Genomic DNA, 19939 nt, shown 5'->3' with positions numbered 1-19939 from the left:
CCCTTGAAAAACTGCTGTTCACACATGCTCAGTAGAGACTTGCTAGAGCTTCACAGATAAATATTCTGCCCACACTGGGCATTCCCCAGCCTGGGGCAGAGAAACACTTCACCTGCAACTGCATTTCTAGACTGCTGCAGGCCATGCTGGAGCTGAGCACAGGAACTGAGATCAGGGAACCTGTCTCTCTGTGCTTTCAATGACCCCAAGCAACACAAAGGCAGAAGGGGAGAAGAACCAAATGGAGGGGGGCAGAGAAGGTGGATAAGGACCCTGAGATGGGGAATTCATGGCTGGGACTGGACACTGTCAGGGGGTGGGGAAAAAATGGGGAACTGGGAGTTGGGAAGGGGAGATGACTGGGACTGACTGGGCAAAGACAGGGAGATGGATGGAAAAGACTGGGAGCAAGAGCTGCAGGGGTCCAGAGACTTCGCTGATTTTTAGGTCAGAGGGGACCATTAGATAATCTAGTCTGACCTCAGAGGACACTGGAATGGCTGGGCAAGGAGAATGGGAATCAGTTTGACAGGGGCGGAAGCAGCGGGGAGAGAAGGGGAGAGTTCTGACGAGGAGTCAAGGTGTGAAGGGACAACTGAGAGTAGATGGACAAAAAGACTTGGACAAAAAGATGGGGTGGGGGGGAGGAGCAAGAGATCAGGAGACCATGGAGGGAGACAGGGAGCCAGTGGGGACAGGGAACTTAAGCATGTGTGCAACTAGAGGCCAGTGGAGGGCAGAATTTAGCAAAAACTGGACAAGGAGAACAGAAAGATTAAAACTGGAAGTGGAGAGTACAGTTTGGAGTTGACAGAGCAGAAGGGGGGTCACACTTGTGGGGAAATAGAGAACACTCTCCTCCAGAAATAGAAGCAGGATTTCAGAGTCTCCCTGTGAAATAGTATGTGATCATTTCATGAAATGACTGCATCATAACGCATATGCATAAGGGGACCAAATTAAGGTTGCATGGACACATTTAACAGAAGCATTTCCTTACCTTTGAGCACTTGATTTTGTAACCTTAGTAATGTTATTTTAACATATTATTTAGATTACACGCGCAAAAACGAAGATTCCAGGAAGGTCACTTTGTGTGTCACTCTGAAGCCTAAAATATTGATAGAGTCAATGTGAAGTGATGGAAGCAGCTACAAGCGTGGCTGAGAGCTCCTTTTGTTCAGAATATCACCAGACTGAATCATCACTGGGTTTTGCAGTCTGTAACCATCCAATTTTTAAGTTCTCACCATTTTGACAGTATGAATTACACCCATGTGTTGTTTAGCTTCAGTAAGACATGTTTCTATGCCATGCCAAAGGTCCTAGACCACTGCGACATCAGAGGTAATTGAACCAATCATCAATCTTACTCCACAGCTAATCTGCATGCAACAATTTCATTGGGTATATAAGGAAGAGTGTACAGATGATGGATTACTTGACCCAGCTACCTCACCCATTTGCCCAACCTCCACCAATAGAAATCTACCAGCACAACCTCCCTAACACAAATCAACACAACGACCACATAATCAGCATATACGGTAATCCCAATCACACAGTCCTTGACTGCAGCACCCCGGCCTCATTTGCCATCTGCACAAATCCACACAACTCTCCCAGCACAACACAACCCATGCATAAATCAACAGGACCATCCACACCACTACCACAATCAGCGTATGCAGTAATCCCAAACATCACTCTGTCTGTTGAATCAGTGTGAAGCAATGGAAACAGCTATGAGCTCGGTTGAAAGCTCTTTTTTGTTTAAAACATCACCAAAGTCAAATCATCACTGGGACGTGCGGTCTGTTACCATCCAATTTTTTAAGTTGTCAGCTATTTTTGGCTTTTTTACAAACAACATCAACAAATACATCCTGTGATAGCACGGCCTTTCAGATTCTAGTATACGTATGAAGTAGACAAGTACCGTACTCATTTTACAAATCAGCCAAGTGAGCCACAGAGAAGAGATATGATATAATTAATGCTACAAAGTCCCTGATCCTGCAAGCCGCTTTACTCATTTGAGGAGTCCCACTAAACTACATGAGACTTCTGATGTGTGTAAAGTTTGTGTGTGCACATGAGTTTGCAGGACCAGGGCCAAAATAATTTGGGAACAGAACCTCCTGTCTCCCACTCTCTTGATGTAATCACGAGGCCATATCGTCTCTCACATGCCACATGAACCTTTTGGAAAAACAAAATAAAACAAAACACATAAAACTGAGGCATGATTAATTTGAGTGAGGCATGCTACAGCACCAGCCAACACTCTCGGCACCCCACAACCTGCCCCCTCTTCCAATGTTTCTTCCCGTGACAACTCCCACAATTCTTTATGGCTAAAGGATTGTGCAATTCGGTAGATCACAGGATGATTGTGCGTCTTTTAGGGGAGTTGAGAATTAAAGCTCAACACAAATGACATTCCCCGCTGCCCATCTTCAGTTAATGACAGTCATACAACCCAGGCTTAATCCTAGGCTGGGACTGTCGGTTTTCTCCCTGCCTCTGCTTTGAGTCCTGCCACTGATATCAAAATAATACCCTCTGGCACCAGCTTTCAATCAGGAAGTGAAATACTGAGCTGGGTGTGTGTGTTGCGGGGGAGGCGGGGGGAGAGAGGGGAAAATCACAGACTGGATCTCATTTTAAACATTGAAATGAACTTTTTGTTTATTAATGCCATTCCCCTCTCCCTAATACATGTTAAATAGACCTTTACACATTTATAATAGCTAATTAAATACATGCAACTAAATTACTAAAACTACAGCTGTATATGCCCTGCTTTCAAGCAATAAAACTAAGACCTAAACTTTGCAATATGATTCTTGATTTCTTACGACAAGCCAGAGCTACATAATGACTGTACACAGGCCAACAGCTAAACTATATATATGCAGCATGGAAAACAGAACTCAGGACCTCTTACTTCAACAAACATAAGCATCTGTTTGAGTACTGGAGAAACTCTGTTAGCTGTCAGAGTAACAGCCGTGTTAGTCTGTATTCGCAAAAAGAAAAGGAGTACTTGTGGCACCTTAGAGACTAACCAATTTATTTGAGCATGAGCTTTCGTGAGCTACAGCTCACTTCATCGGATGCATACCGTGGAAACTGCAGCAGACTTTACATACACACAGAGTATATGTGTATGGGGGTGGAGGGGGGGTGTGAGAAAACCTGGATTTGTGCTGGAAATGGCCCACCTTGATTATCATGCACATTGTAGGGAGAGTGGTCACTTTGGATGAGCTATTACCAGCAGGATAGTGAGTTTCTGTGTGTGGTTTTTGGGAGGGGGGTGACAGAACCTGGATTTGTGCAGGAAATGGTCCAACTTGATTATCATGCACATTGTGTAAAGAGTTGTCACTTTGGATGGGCTATCACCAGCAGGAGAGTGAATTTGTGTGGGGGGGTGGAGGGTGAGAAAACCTGGATTTGTGCTGGAAATGGCCCAACCTGATGATCACTTTAGATAAGCTATTACCAGCAGGACAGTGGGGTGGGAGGAGGTATTGTTTCATATTCTCTGTGTGTATATAAAGTCTGCTGCAGTTTCCACGGTATGCATCCGATGAAGTGAGCTGTAGCTCACGAAAGCTCAAGCTCAAATAAATTGGTTAGTCTCTAAGGTGCCACAAGTACTCCTTTTCTTTCTGTTAGCTGTCAGTATCTTGAGCAGTTCTCTTTTGATCCAGTAGAGGGCAGTGGTACACACATTAACAAATTTGCAATGTAGCAAGCGGCTGACATACCAAGCCAAGAAGGACATCGCTCGGATCTCTGGCTTACCTTCTCCAATGGACAATGTGTACTGTCTCTGAGAAATGGCAGCAGGTTTGGACGATCGTATTCAGCGTAGAGACTGATCTGTTTCTCATGGTACCTCTGTCCTTTATGATGATCTCTTTTGAAAAGCTTATGCAAATACTGCATGAACAAAAAGTATCAGAACCAAATATTCATAAAATAACGGCTACACTGTGAAACTTTCACCACAAACCAACCTTATTAGTAACTTCCTTGAGACTGAACCAAAATGTGCATTTCAGGATAGAATACAAATCTTTAGATTTTTCCTACAGTACCCCCATTATGGCTATATCCCGGGCCAGCTCTGCTAAGCAACTATTTCTGTCAGTACTTTGAGATAGGTGCTTTCTTTGTTACTCAGCATGACATTCTTTAATTCATAAAATTATTGTATTTTCTATTTTGGCAAAAACCTAGGAAGCTTTCTATTTTTCTAGATAAACTCAATTGATTGGATGACCATGGGTCGAGTTTTGAGAGAGAGATCAAATGAAAAATACAACATGCATGTAATGTGTAAAGCATTAAATAAGGTATTTCAAACTATAAATTAACCACAAGTAGTAGAATGCGTAAAGCTCCTCCCCTCTGGAAAAAAGGGAATTATGAGAGGATTACTTTAAAGGTTATTTTTATTCATAGGAAAGCAGACACAACACTTTGAAAGTGATGCAGCCTCTTAGCTGTTGGGCATGCAGTTAATCGTCTTTGCTTTATAAGGCTCTTTGACATCAAACTACACTTAATACATGTGTCTGCTATAATTAGATCTCCATTATACAACTCAGTTGACCCCCATCGGGTTAAAGCTTTGACCCCCTCCTATCTACAGCAGCAACGGTTACTAAACAGGACAAGCTTCCTTCCCTAATACAGTTTAAGGCCAATGATGTAGTTCTGAATGAAATAAGTCATACGCTTTATGGAAGTTATTGCTCTGGAAATCCAAATGGTTCACTTTGTCTATCAAGCAGGGAAATGCATCTGTAAATTACACCCATATTCCACTGTATTAGTTGGAAGGAAAGCACCACACTGGGCAACATTTCTACTGTAAGGGACAGGAGGAGGGATGCAAGGGAAACTGACAGCAAAACTGGGCTGCTTTACAGTCCAAAACCATAGGTGATGGTCCTCAGTATGGCATCAAAAGGGTAGAAGAATTCATTTAAAGAAAAATCATTTGACTATTCTACAAATGTCTTTAGGTCAGAGTTAAAGTAGAATGGTAGGAGGAGTCAATCTGTCTTTCATCCACTCATGTAGCTGATCACTGACTAAAAGACTTCAATGTTGTGTACCTTTATTCCCTGCTACTGCAGTAACAGATGGATTTGCATATCAACAGCTAACAGTATTTATAAAGGTATGCCAAGAGAGCGCTCCAGCTCTCCAGTATATTCAGCTCAAAAATAAACAAACACACACTAATATTTACCACATGTTGTAACTCAGGTCTGTTTTCCAATTCTTCTACAACTTTGTCGATCTTAAAAAAAAAAAAAAAAAGTAAACACATGGGTTAGGAACCCTGAGACAGTTATCTCACCTATAGAACTGAAAGGAAGATGTGTAGTACAGACAGTCAGCTGATGACAACTCAATGAAGTATTTATACTCACTGAAATTTTATCTTCATTATCCAATAGCATGTCCACTGCTTTCTGTAAATGAAGTAAAAGGAGCACAGCTAAGAATGGGTATGCAAAAGCAGCACAGCTGAGAATGGGTAGGCAAAAGCAGCATATGATATCCAGAAAGACTCTTATTGACGTCTTCTTGACCAGCTGGATATTGTAGACACACACACTTCATTTGCATTCATTTGGATGGCAGTCTGCAAAATGCCAGTATTTAAAGGGAGAAATTAATTTACTTTGAGCTGGAATTTATCAGATATTCTGCAGAATACTTGTCATAAGCTCCAGCATTGAATGGAAGTCAATATTACATGCAATTACTATGATGCATGTCAAGTATGCCCAACAAATCATGGGCCCCAGAAGACTGCAGCCCTATGCAGCAGAACCATTGTAGTAACACTGCAAAGGGACAGGTTGCCTACAGATAAGGTATGCATAGGAAATCCACACCCCAGTATGACATGCAGGTGGTACTCCTGACAGAGTACTCCTGACTGGGCTCAAGCATCAAACCCAAGGGTGCTAGGGCTATGAACTGCCAAGTCAAAAGGTGCCAGGGCTCAGCCCTGGCACAAATTAATGGGATAACTTCACGTAGAACAGTGCATGGGCAGGCTTGAACACATCAGGGGTGTGGCCAAATGGGTCCAATTTTGTTCCCCTCACCAGCACCACAAAGGAAATAATCTCATGTCAAAATCCTGATCTTCATACATAACCTACTGTATCTCTCAAGTGAAATCACAGACTCACTGTACGTAAATACTTGTAAAGACAGCATACCAAGAACGATACCAAGAATACCAAAGTCCCTGTTTCAGCCTCAACTGTACAGCAGCAACAGTAGGGTGGCTGCAGGTTCGGCCGATGAGTGAGGTAAATTCCATCCCCCAAAGATCATGTCATTCATTCACCAAGAAAAGTTCATCTGTCTGTATTCTACCCAATTTCAAGGAAAGAATACTGACTTAGGTTAGGGATTTAGGATGATCACCTTGTACTTTTGCAAGCAAATTAATCAGCTGCATACAAAGAAAAGTGGTGAGACTATCCAAAATGTGTTAAATCCATTTCCCCAAATGTTTATTACTTTTTGGCTCGTTAACCTTCCTAATTTGATTGGAAACGCAGTCTTACAGCAGTCAAAGCCCTGGGTGATGCTCAACAAGAGATCTGTGGCTGAAGGAAAAGCAGAACACAGAAGCCAATATCCACTATGGCATTTTGAGAGAAGGATTCTGCCCTCAGGGTTGTATGATGTTATTTTGGTTTTCCTGACTCCAGATGATGCAAACATAGTAAGTGCCTTCATGTCATCTCCAAATGCGTTTAGCCATAGAACACCATCCCACTTCTATAGCATTCTGTTGAACAGACATTCACTTCTGACTTGCTGAAATATTTATGGCTCAGAAAAGAAAGTATCATTAAATATCATCATACCTCTGAATCAAAATCCACAAGTAGAACAATTTTGTCTCTGATAGAACTGAAAAGATTATGTTTATGGATCAACTGAAAAACATCTTTATGTCTCAGTGTTAGGTAAATTTCAAGAGCTTTGCCATAGCGTTGGTCATAGGTGTATCTGAAAGAGAGGACGTTGTGATACATAAAGCCATCCACATTTGAATTTAAGAAAATCATGCACTAAGATGGAAACTGACACATTACTTGTTTTGAGGAACAAAAATGTTAAGAGTTTAAATAATTCACTGAGAAAAAACATGGGCAATATGATTTTCAACTGTTTATTAAATTAGTAGCCAGATGCGATTTTGGTTCCATCCCATTGCTCCCCTCCACCCAGAAAATCCCCCAATTTCCCCTCCTGTCACTCCAAAGCCTCACAATAGCAGCCCTGTCCTTTTGGTTAAGGTCAACTAAACAGAGCTCACTGCAGAGGCCATCAGTGCTACTCCTTAAAAGATTGGGAGGGTTCATCATTGAGCAGTAGGGACATACGTTCCTCTGTTCAGAGGCTAAACACGCAGCACCTCTTAACCAGGAAGTCAGACTGGGTATATAGTGCAGAGCCCTACCACTATGCCAGATCAAGTTAAAACGTATTTTCCAGTCACACATTTCAAAGCTAGTCTCCCCAGAATTTAGTACCTTTGAAATAGAGGACAAAGAAATGCCACTGCTTTTCACTCTTTTTGAAATACACATTGGTTACAAAAGATGCCTGTTCTAGTAACATGAAGAGTGATGGGGGCCATTTGTTTTGGCAAGGGAACTGGTAAATTCAAACTTACACCAGAATTTCTTGACTTCATTCTTAACTCATTTTATCGAACGAAAAGGAAATAGTAAAGAATCGCTAAGGATTGCAGTCAATACATCTACACAGAGAAGCTGGAACTGAAAGTGGTTGATATTCCAAAAAATGGATGATGGTAATTTCAATCAAGGTAGGCAGTCAAATACTAACAGAATATATTATACCATTCAATAAAGACAATCTTATACAGTTCAGTTTGTATAAAGGAGTTTAAAGAGCACTCACAGTTCTGCAAGAGTTCTGAGCAAGGTCCTATTCTGTGGATCTTTCTTCAGGTGATCCACTACTACTTGAACTATGATCGCATTGTTATAGAGATCTCCGGGCCACTCTTTTATCAGCATTGCGAAACCCTAGAAGTGCAAGTGATCATTGATTAACAGAAATGGAAAGAACTGCCTACATAATATTTCAAAGCATCAAAGGCTCAGCTAGACTTCTAAAATCGCACCAGCCATTTTTCACCCACTTGTTGGCATCCACAAAAATATGAAATTGAGGGCACAAGATTTGCTTTTTTAGGCGCTGATTCTGGATAGATTTGTGAACATATTTAACTTTATGCACGTGAGACTTTGTAGGATGAGCGACATACTGTTTCTCCACCAATATGCCAAAACAGAATCTCTCAAGACGTAATAGGAGGCAGTCTACTTTGGACAAAACAGATAAATTTAAGTAATTAACATTGCTTTTAAATCTGGAATAACCAAAAAGATAAGGATAAATGGTCAGACTTCCACAGATATACTCTTACTGACAGTGACGTAGAGTCCACATTTTCATGCAAAAAAGATAAGACCTTCATTTTAAAGACCCATAGTGTGCACACACATCCACTGAAAGTGTGCTCTGAAAAAAATGACATGCATAGTTACGGGCACTTCCACTGGGATTTGTGCACATGCAACTTTCTGAAAATGTACTCCAACACATCATAAAACATTCCCAGACCCAGGCAGCTTACCGTGCAAGGTCTCTATCCCACAACTTGTTACACACAAGCAGATTGCTGTTTCTGCACTGAGCCCTCACCCTTGAAGTCAATGGGGCTCTGCATGGTCATAGCACTCCACACTGCATAATTAAGTTGCAGGATTGGGGGCATAAGCGTCTGATCTTATGAGGTACTGAGTGCCTCCTGTGAGGGACTGAGTGCCCTCAGTTGAAGACAGTCAGCACCTCTCAAGATCCAGCCCTAAGCCAGAATACCATCATAACTAATATCATTTTAAATAATTGGCTGTAGTTAAATAGCTTCCTTTCAGAATCACCGAACTATCTGGACTGAGACTGAAGAGATATTCTGGTTACTTCCAGAATACGCAAATCACAATGTGTAGGCCATTTAGCATCCTTACCTTATCCTCCATTTACTCTTTTCCACCACCTTTGTTTTTCTTGTCTTCATAAATCATATCATGTCATTAGTTAGACAGTAAACCCTTTTGGACTTTACATGTTTTGTAAGGCACCTAGCACAAGTTTGTGTTGTTATACAAATGAATAATAATGATTATTATTAACCAGACAACACTTGGGTCTCTAAACAAGGTGCACTGATAAGTATTTCAACGTTTACTGCAAACATTATTGGCTTTCATTTTTGTTTTGTTGTTCAACCGAGCATCAATGTTCTATTTGACTACCGTAGAGTTTGCTACCGATTTTCTAAATGGCTCTTTAATGATATTCTAGTAAGGACTATTACACATGGATGTGTCAGAACACAGTACCTCATAGTCACTCTCCAAAAACTCATGCAGGACCATTTCATAGATGAGAGGCTTCAGAATTGGATCCCGTCTCGGCAAATAACGGCTAATTGCCTACAGGTGGAAACAGAATAGCATGGATTTAAAATAAATTACTGTGCTTAAATATCCTCAGACAGAATACACAAAAATGAATTCTTTCCCAACAATTTGAAGTATAAAAGCAATAACAGCCCTTGGTAAACATTAAACGTACTGTAAATTCAGATGTTAAGTAGTATCCTACAAAGTAGTTTACCTTAAAATAGCCCTGATCTGAGTAAATCTGCTCTGGTGTCACTATGCTTTTTTTCATGTTGCAACGGGGCAGTGTGTCACAGATGCATCTCATTGTTGAGTTAGTACGGAGGATTATTTCTGTGTAGTTTTATAACTTTTGGGTACACGATCCATTTAGTCCGACCTCATTGGCTTCAGCCATTTGAATTGAAAATCCTATACGTTCAAGTTACTAGTTAGCACCTCAACAAAATCTACTTGATTAAATGTGCTACCACATTTACTGAAAGGGTATTAAATCACTCATCTGAAAAGTAAGTTTACTTTATTGTGCCAATGTATCATCTCATCTGTCCAAACAAAGCTTAAGCTGGGAATAAGTAAAAACAACCACCACCAAACAACCTGTAAACCTAAGTTATAACTTCAAAAATGGTCTTTCCATCAAACACTGGATAGAATGGTTTGATCCGATGTCCTACTTAAGAAATTACATTCCAACATTCAAGAGAGACAGGAGCATGTTTCAGGGGTGAAATCAGTTCACATCATGCAATTACAACACAGCATATTATTACGCACTACAGTTCTATCTAAACATAAAGTGATATTATTATAGCAATAGGGTTTACATTAGCAGGTTATCAGTGCACACTTTAGATGTGTTATGACTGTGAGGCACATGGCTGAAGGCCAAGTACCTTCAAGTCACCAGAAAAGTTCACCTACAACCTGCTAAAACATCTGCTTAGGTGCAGGTCAGAAAATGGGACAAAAACACAATCAGGGACATTTTTTGATTGCCATTTTTCATCAAAACTTAATTTTTTTTGCAACTCTCCAAACAGCACTAATGCTTATTTTGAGTTGATGGGACACTAGATGGGTCTTTCCCACATGCTCAGGGTCTGATCGCCATATTTGGGGCATGAAGGAATTTTTCCTCTGGTCAGATTGACAGAAACCCTGAGCGTTTTTTGCCTTCCTCTCCAGTGTGAGGCATGAGTCACCTGCAAGTTTCAACTAGTGTAAATGGTGGATACTCTGTAACTTAAAGTCTTTAAATCATTATTTGAGGACTTCAGTAACTCAGCCAGAGATATGGGACCTATTACAGCAGTGGTTTTCAAACTGTAGGTCATGACCCAGTATTGGGTCACAGAATGTAAGGCACTGGGTCGCAGCGGCTCTGGTCAGCACCGCCGACCAGGCTGTTAAAAGTCCCATCGGTGGTGCTGCCCAGCTAAGGCAGGCTACTCCCTACCTGTTCTGACACTGCACTACGCCCCGGAAGCGGCCAACAGCAGGTCCGGCTCCTAGGCGGGGGCGGCACTGGGCTTCGCATGCTGCCCCCGCCCCGAGCACTGGCTCCGCACTCCCATTGGCTGGGAACCGGTGCCTGCAGATGAGGCGGTAGCAATCAGGGGGCTCTGCAAAGCTTAGTTGCTCAGGCTTTGGCGTCAGCTCCGGGTGGCAGGGCTCGGGGCTCCGGACTTCAGAACCATACGGCCGGGATTCATCTTTCTGCCTTGGGCCCCAGCAAGTCTAATGCCGGCCCTGCTTGGCGGATCCCCTGAAACCAGCTTGCAGTCCCCCAGTGGGCCCCGGACTCCTGGATGAGAACCACTGTTCTAGATGACCTCTGTTACCAGTGGCCACTGGGAGCTCCCACTTTCTTTTGGAAAATCTGACTTGGAAATATTAAGTATAACAAATTGGGCTCCCATCCAGCAAGCTGCCGTACACAGGCAACCCCCCATACTCCTACAGAGACCCTTTGTAATAGAAAAGGGATCTAGAAGCAGCATGACAAAGGAGATGTACTCGGGGTGGGACGGGGAGGGGAGAGGCGATTTTAACTGCTCTTCTCATATTTCTATTCTGTTCTTCTCTGCCCCTCAGCTGCCTCCTAAACAAGGGCTCTTAAAGACAAAAATAACTGATCTACATCTCAAGGCAATCCTTACATTCCTAAATACAGCCTCAGTGCAAGGCAGCCCAGACACTTCTCTAGTGCTGTGGCCAGGCAGCAGGGAGAAAGCAGTACTCTTTGCTTTGAAGTACCATTGTTAGCACAGGGGCTTCAAATGGAAAATGCTGCTTCCTCCTGCAGTTTCGCCTCAGCACCCAACAGGGATAAAGCAGCAGCTGAGTTGCTTTAAAATGCACTTAACTAAAGGCTGAACTAAAGGCTGAGTTAAAGTTCCTAATGCCATTATTTTGTTTGGATTTGTTTAAGAGCCATAGTTGAGGTGGGGAATTTGGAGGGAAGTAAAGGACTTGGGGATGGCAGGATTAAAAATAAGAGACCGAGGGACTTGGATGCCTTAGTAGCTAAGTCCTGCACCACTTGACCCACTACAGAAATGGAGTTTGCAAAAGGGGAAATTACACAGAAACATTCTTCCTCCCCTTATTCCCTCTTTTAAAAGTGTTTTCAAATAATCAGTAATAGGTATAGAGGCTTATTTCATGTGCATGAGGTGATCCCAACCATGAATCAATATATATGGTCGTGACATCACTAAAAAGGCACAATAAGCCAATCAGCACATCGAGTCCAGTCCTGAAAATTCTTAAAGCCCCTTGTGATCAGATCAATTGTCTGGACAACAGCATCAGCTGTTAGCTAAACAGATTGTCAGCTAAAACATTAAGGCTGCTTTGCCAGGACTCCACTGGAAGTTGAGTGGCTAAATGCCTGGCTTCAATACTACATGGTTCATAGCTATAGCCCTTTCACTGTTGAGGAATCCCGGAACCTTATACTTCAAACAGCACCTTATACCTGGAAGGATTTTATTTTTAAAAGATGCCCCTTTTAAAATTAGTAATTATATCATGAAAGTAGACCATACATATATTTCTAAGATGATTTCATTCCCTATTTAGTGTTGCAAAGCACCTTTGTCTCAATCCATGAGCATAACCCCCTAAAATACATTAGAAATAGTTAAATTTTGGATCAGCTATTTTATTCAACATGTATTGATTGGATTATGGATTACAATACATAAATCCTGACTGAAGTTAATAGACAAATATTCCAATGAGACACAAGAGAATTCAAAATCCACTTCAGGAAACAGTCCAGTTAGGATTGGCCTGACTTCATTAACCTTTCGTAGAAGTCAGGTAACATAAAAACCTGAGGAAGACCATATACAATTGTAATGGGAAATGAAAAAAAGAATATGCTGGAACTGCAGCTTGAAGTCAGACAATGTAACATATTACAGCTTATGTTTTTCTACAGTCTGCTTTCAGAAGGGTGAAAACAGCCAACCGTTTAGAAAGGCAATAATTTAACAAAGAGGTTTTTGCAGCAAACCTGCAAATATTTTTATATTTTACAGTCTGCTGGATGAAATAAGTGGATACAAGAAAACACCCACTCTAGACACTCATGTCCTCCCTCCCCTAAAAAAATCAAACCAAAAGGGGGGGAGGGCGGCAGCATACCACAATTTCACCTGTACATGCACTCAGGTCCCTTACCAGATTGAAATACAGATGGACAAACATGAGATTTCATCTTCCAATGTGGCAAAGTGTGCACTGAACCACTAAGAACTCATATAAAGATGGTGCTGTTTCTCTTACCAGTATGACTCTACAAAAAAAAGCCGTACATTTCTAAAAACTGTAATGTTGAAACACCTTCACTCTTTGAACAGAACTAAACAGCTCAAAACCAGCAAAGAACTGCATGCTGTGAGCTCTTAATAATATGTCCTTTTTGGCTCATTGAGCTTGAATAGGAAGACATAAAATTCAGAAACAAATGCGTATGTGTTACCAAAGGGAGGGCGCATAATGTTTTCTACTTGTTTGGGAGTGACTGCACTTTAGCCTTATGTTGTGGGCAATTTATTAACTGAGACTCTTACAGAGAATGTATACTCTTACAGTAGTTTGCTATGCTAGTACTGGCAAGACAGAAGAGGGGACAGAATGCTTCCCCTCCCCCTACTGTTTTCAGTGTTCAATAGAGGGGGAATCTGTTACTTTACAAGTTAATTATTCTTTAGTGCTGTGACCATTACGGAAAAATGCTGCTCTACAGAGGGGGCTCAGAATTTTGTGAAGGGGACATTAAACCCAGCAATAGTAAACTGGCAAAGGAATTCCACTCCGGATTTTCAAAAGGTCCTTAAGGGTGTTTGAAAATCAACTGGAATTGAAAAACCAACTTTAGGCACATTTGAAAATCCCACTCTCCATAAATAAAAAATCCCTGGGGGGGGGGGGAAGGGGGGGAGAGGTTGGGGGGCAAAAGGGGTAGAAAGTTAAAAATATGTTGGTGGGTACACAACTGTGCTACACTTCAAACACCGCTTCACATATATGTATTAACCTGTATGAGAACCATGCAACTGCTGTCCTGCTGTTCTAGGGTTACCAGATGTCCTGATTTTATAGGGACAGTTCCAATTTTTGGGCCTCTCTCTTATATAGGCTCCTATTACCCCACCCCGTCTTGATGTTTCACACTTGCTGTCTAGTCACCCTATGCTGTTCATAGATTACATTTTGACTTTAAGAACCAATTTGCAGCAGGCTACTGCATCTCAGGTGCACTGTGTATTAGATACATATATAAAATTATAGCTCAATGGATATCACATATGTTTGGTCAACTTCAGCCCCCAAAGAAAAAAACATGGGTCAGACCACACAAACACCTCAGTTAAGAAATCTGAGCTAACCTACCTTAAGTTGTCCTATTTCTTTAAATTTATAAACTTCAAATTCCCAGAGTTCTGTGTTTTTTCCAAGTATTTTCTGACATTTTCTGAGGGAAAAATGACAGCAATTACAAATAAATTTATATGTATGGATGAACAAAAACATGAGTGTGTTGGCTATGTTCCCTCTACTCCCTCCACCCTCCAAACAAGGCACCTTTCAAGGCCCTGTGTTTTAGCAGTCATTGTTCAAACAAGGTGTTCTGGACACAGCTTTCTTCAGAGCATATCAACACAATTCCTTCGGCATCTAGAAAGGGTCACTAGCGTAACAGGTGTGGTATTCACATCCTCTTTTCCAGCAGCAAAATGTGCCATCCCAGCTCTGGTTCCAACCACTGCTGATCCAGGACCTGAACTTTATTCCCCACATAATCAAAAAAACTCAAGATTATTCTACTACTGTATTCCATTATTTGGATGGTATCAATACAGGTAACAAATCTGCTGCTTGCGGTCACCCATTAGCATGAAGGAAACGTCATCAGCAACACAGATTGCTATCTTTATCAGCCCCATATATAGGCAAGTTCTCAATTAGTAGAGATTCTGAGCAACTGCAGCTTCCATTCATTTCAATGGAGTTTTCTGGTGTTCAGCAGTTCTAAAAACCAGAATTCTTTAAGTGCTTAAATATGGATTTAGGCACCTCACTTCATGTAGACAGATTTGAAATTTTTAGTCTAAATGAAGTGTAAAGTATAATTATTATTGTGAATTATTTTCTGAGCATGTAACAATACTGAACACTGATAAGTCTCAGATACAAATCAAGTGGATTCAAATGACAGTTTAAATAGCAAGGATATAATGTGGTCTAGAAGAATTAAATCCTAAAATATGTGTAGTATGTTTCTAACCACTAAAATGATTTATGTGACTAGAAAGATAACAAATCAAAGTAGCAAACTTGCAGTTGTTTCTATCTTTATAAATTAAAGGACAAGGGTAAAACAAATATCACTGGATTCCTATATCTATTTCACACATGCATTATACATAATCATACGCACAGCAAAGACATTCCTAAATATATTACCTGGCAGCCAAGTCATACTCTCCTTTCTCCACTAGATGATTTATATAAGCTAAGCCTATGTCCTAAAATAAAGGGAAAAATGTAAAAATGTGACAAACTAGCAATAAAAGTTCCAAAGTCAAACATTCTTGAAGAATCAAGTGTTTAACTGCTGTAATAAACCTTTCAGCTCTGTTCACATTCAGTGGCTTGTTAGGTCAATCATCAGTGCTTATTTCTCAGGGATAGCGCCTCCTAAGCCCTGTTCCCACTTAGAAATAAGCACCTGTGCATAAATCACACTGAAATACTCACTTTAAAATCTCATCTCTTGAGCATATGACACTCTTTTAAATAATTTCTCATGACTTCTCTGATACTTAGCAGAATATACTACTTCCCAAGTCTTGAGTGGGGCTCAAAATGTGTATCTAGACATTCAACATTTGAGTCACTTAGATCAAGGATGATAAAATGTTGACCCTGACACAGGACACTTTCTGCATCAACAACAAGATAGATTTGGTGTCTGGGGGAAGAAAAAAAGCAGCGCATCTGCCAAGAACATAACTCCAAGCAATGCTTCATAAAGTAGAGGAATTACTGATAATTTAACAAGCTACTCATTTTATTGCACAGAAGTAGGGAAAGGAAACTAGGTTACAAGCTTTATTATATGAAAAGCACTAAATCACAGTGCTATTCAAGCTACTTTAGAGGTCTGTTTGCATTTACATAATAAATCCTGTCTCAAGAGTTTACCCCATTACTGAGCTGTAAATTATCTGCTGTGCCTCAACTAAGACACTACTTGATACTTCAGCCATTAAAAAAAAGCATCCATTTATTATCTGATGTGATCACATCAATGCTCAGAGATGATATCATCATAGCTTTACACAGGTGAAGCTGATGGGACTACACACAAGGCTCACTGAACAACTTACATCAAGCAATAGCACGGAAAGGGGCTGAGGGTCCTAACTAGTGAAGGAACTATGTAAGGGATTCTACTATAGTCGTGCTTAGATTGGAGTGGTAAGTAGAGGCCAGTATGGGAAAGAGTATGGGGACTGGATTTGTACTTATACAGATCAGGTGGCCCTACCATCCTGTGTAAGTGGTACTGGTAAGGGGTGTAGCCATTCTGACAACCTATAGAATCCTTGGGAGGAGCTTACTGTTACATGACCCTGTCCCCTGTTTAAATGTATATGTTGGCTATATTTTGCCACTTAATCCCTGTGGACTTTACTGGCTGTGGGCCTGATCCAAAGCCCAGTGAAGTCAACTGGAATTCTTCCATTAATTTCAGTGGGATTTGGATCAGGCCCAACAAGCTAATAACTGTGGCTGTATGTGCATTAATTGGATTTCATCCTAACTGAACACATTTTACAAGCCATATATTAGTAGAGCATTTCCCCTTTTACTTTCCGGCCAGGACCTGCTTTCCGGTTTCTATATTTCTTCTGAAAGGGCACAGGCAACTAAAGCATGCAAGGAACTGAACTGTTACATTCTTGTGATACCATCAGCTCTTAAAGAGGAAAACAGACTTTTGCACTCAGGCTGGGACCACTAAAACACTTTCAGCCTATTTCTAAAATGAATTTATTTGTAAATTTCAGGGTACACTTGCAATTTAACTATGAATTAAAAATCTCAATCAATGCTTTGTGCTTATTCTTTAAATACCATATTTCAGCTTTAAAAGGTAAGCCATCAACTCAATATCAAAGTCAATTAAAAAAAAAAAAAAAGGAGTACTTGGTGCACCTTAGAGACTAACCAATTTATTTGAGCATAAGCTTTCGTCAGCTACAGCTCACTTCATCGGATGCATACTGTGGAAAGTATAGAAGATCTTTTTATACACACAAAGCATGAAAAAATAGGTGTTTACCACTACAAAAGGTTTTCTCTCCCCCCACCCCACTCTCCAGCTGGTAACAGCTTATCTAAAGTGATCACTCTCCTTACAATGTGTATGATAATCAAGGTGGGCCATTTCCAGCACAAATCCAGGGTTAAACAAGAATGTCTGGGGGGGGGGGGGGGGAGTAGGAAAAAACAAGGGGAAATAGGTTACCTTGCATAATGACTTAGCCACTCCCAGTCTCTATTCAAGCCTAAGTTAATTGTATCCAATTTGCAAGTGAATTCCAATTCAACAGTCTCTCGCTGGAGTCTCGTTTTGAAGTTTTTTTGTTGTAATATCGCAACTTTCATGTCTGTAATCACGTGACCAGAGAGACTGAAGTGTTCTCCGACTTGTTTATGAATGTTATAATTCTTGACATCTGATTTGTGTCCATTTATTCTTTTACATAGAGACTGTCCAATCTGACCAATGTACATGGCAGAGGGGCATTGCTGGCACATGATGGCATATATCACATTGGTGGATGTGCAGGTGAACGAGCCTCTGATAGTGTGGCTGACGTTATTAGGCCCTGTGATGGTGTCCCCTGAATAGATATGTGGGCACAGTTGGCAACGGGCTTTGTTGCAAGGATAGGTTCCTGGGTTAGTGGTTCTGTTGTGTGGTATGTGGTTGCTGGTGAGTATTTGCTTCAGGTTGGGGGGCTGTCTGTAGGCAAGGACTGGCCTGTCTCCCAAGATTTGTGAGAGTGTTGGGTCATCCTTCAGGATAGGTTGTAGATCCTTAATAATGCGTTGGAGGGGTTTTAGTTGGGGGCTGAAGGTGACGGCTAATGGCGTTCTGTTATTTTCTTTGTTAGGCCTGTCCTGTAGTAGGTGACTTCTGGGAACTCTTCTGGCTCTATCAATCTGTTTCTTCACTTCCGCAGGTGGGTATCGTAGTTGTAAGAATGCTTGATAGAGATCTTGTAGGTGTTTGTCTCTGTCTGAGGGGTTGGAGCAAATGCGGTTGTATCACAGAGCTTGGCTGCAGACGATGGATCGTGTGGTGTGGTCAGGGTGAAAGCTGGAGACATGTAGGTAGGAATAGCGGTCAGTAGGTTTCCGGTATAGGGTGGTGTTTATGTGACCATCGCTTATTAGCACTGTAGTGTCCAGGAAGTGGATCTCTTGTGTGGACTGGACCAGGCTGAGGTTGATGGTGGGATGGAAATTGTTGAAATCATGGTGGAATTCCTCAAGGGCTTCTTTTCCATGAGTCCAGATGATGAAGATGTCATCAATATGGCGCAAGTAGAGTAGGGGCGTTAGAACAACGCTTCCTCAGCTCTCGTCCCCTAAGTCAGCCATAAAAATGTTGGCATACTGTGGGGCCATGCGGGTACGCATAGCAGTGCCGCTGATCTGAAGGTATACATTGTCCCCAAATGTAAAATAGTTATGGGTAAGGACAAAGTCACAAAGTTCAGCCACCAGGTTAGCCGTGACATTATCGAGGATAGTGTTCTTGACGGCTTGTAGTCCATCTTTGTGTGGAATGTTGGTGTAGAGGGCTTCTACATCCATAGTGGCCAGGGTGGTGTTATCAGGAAGATCACCGATGGATTGTAGTTTCCTCAGGAAGTCAGTGGTGTCTCGAAGGTAGCTGGGATTGCTGGTAGCGTAGGGCCTGAGGAGGGAGCCTACATAGCCAGATAATCCTGCTGTCAGGGTGCCAATGCCTGAGATGATGGGGTGCCCAGGATTTCCAGGTTTATGGATCTTGGGTAGTAGATAAAATATCCCAGGTCGGGGTTCCAGGGGTGTGTCTGTGCAGATTTGATCTTGTACTTTTAAGGGAGTTTCTTGAGCAAATGCTGTAGTTTCTTTTGGTAACTCTCAGTGGGATCAGAGGGTAATGGCTTGTAGAAAGTGGTGCTGGAGAGCTGCCGAACAGCCTCTTCTTCATATTCCGACCTATTCATGATGACAACAGCACCTCCTTTGTCAGCCTTTTTGATTATGATGTCAGAGATGTTTCTGAGGCTGTGGATGGCATTGTGTTCTGCACGGCTGAGGTTGTGGGGCAAGTGATGCTGCTTTTCCACAATTTCAGCCTGCGCACGTCGGCGGAAGCACTCTATGTTAGAAGTCCAGAAGTGCTTCCGCCGACGTGCACGGGCTGAAATTGTGGAAAAGCAGCATCACTTGCCCCACAACATGGATTTGTGCTGGAAATGGCCCAACTTGATTATCATACACATTGTAAGGAGAGTGATCACTTTAGATAAGCTATTGCCAGCAGGAGAGTGGGGTGGGGGGAGAGAAAACCTTTTGTAGTGGTAAACACCCATTTTTTCATGCTTTGTGTGTATAAAAAGATCTTCTATATTTTCCACAGTATGCATCCGATGAAGTGAGCTGTAGCTGACGAAAGCTTATGCTCAAATAAATTGGTTAGTCTCTAAGGTGCCACAAGTACTCCTTTTCATTCTGTGCTTTGGGACTGACCTCAGGAATCTGAACGCTGGTTGGAAAGTGTATAACTATTG

The 19939-nt window shown here is 41.6% G+C and overlaps 1 protein-coding gene across 3 annotated transcripts in view; it reads right to left on the bottom strand.

The window, feature by feature from the left end:
* The window catches only part of VPS41 (VPS41 subunit of HOPS complex), a 166893-nt gene that overhangs the window by 35706 nt on the left and 111248 nt on the right, over positions 1–19939 (bottom strand). For all 3 annotated transcript variants that reach the window (XM_077811011.1, XM_077811010.1, XM_077811012.1), the window contains 8 exons: positions 15546–15607; positions 14472–14553; positions 9501–9593; positions 7990–8117; positions 6924–7068; positions 5460–5501; positions 5276–5326; positions 3817–3954 (listed from right to left, as the gene is read on the bottom strand). In XM_077811011.1, the coding sequence (XP_077667137.1) occupies positions 3817–3954; positions 5276–5326; positions 5460–5501; positions 6924–7068; positions 7990–8117; positions 9501–9593; positions 14472–14553; positions 15546–15607 (741 nt within the window). The remainder of the gene's footprint in view (positions 1–3816; positions 3955–5275; positions 5327–5459; positions 5502–6923; positions 7069–7989; positions 8118–9500; positions 9594–14471; positions 14554–15545; positions 15608–19939) is intronic.

The sequence above is a fragment of the Eretmochelys imbricata genome, chromosome 2, assembly GCF_965152235.1.
Source record: "Eretmochelys imbricata isolate rEreImb1 chromosome 2, rEreImb1.hap1, whole genome shotgun sequence".
NCBI lineage: Eukaryota > Metazoa > Chordata > Testudines > Cheloniidae > Eretmochelys > Eretmochelys imbricata.
The sequence above is the reverse complement of the archived record's forward strand: the minus strand, read 5'-3'. Positions and strand labels throughout refer to the sequence as shown.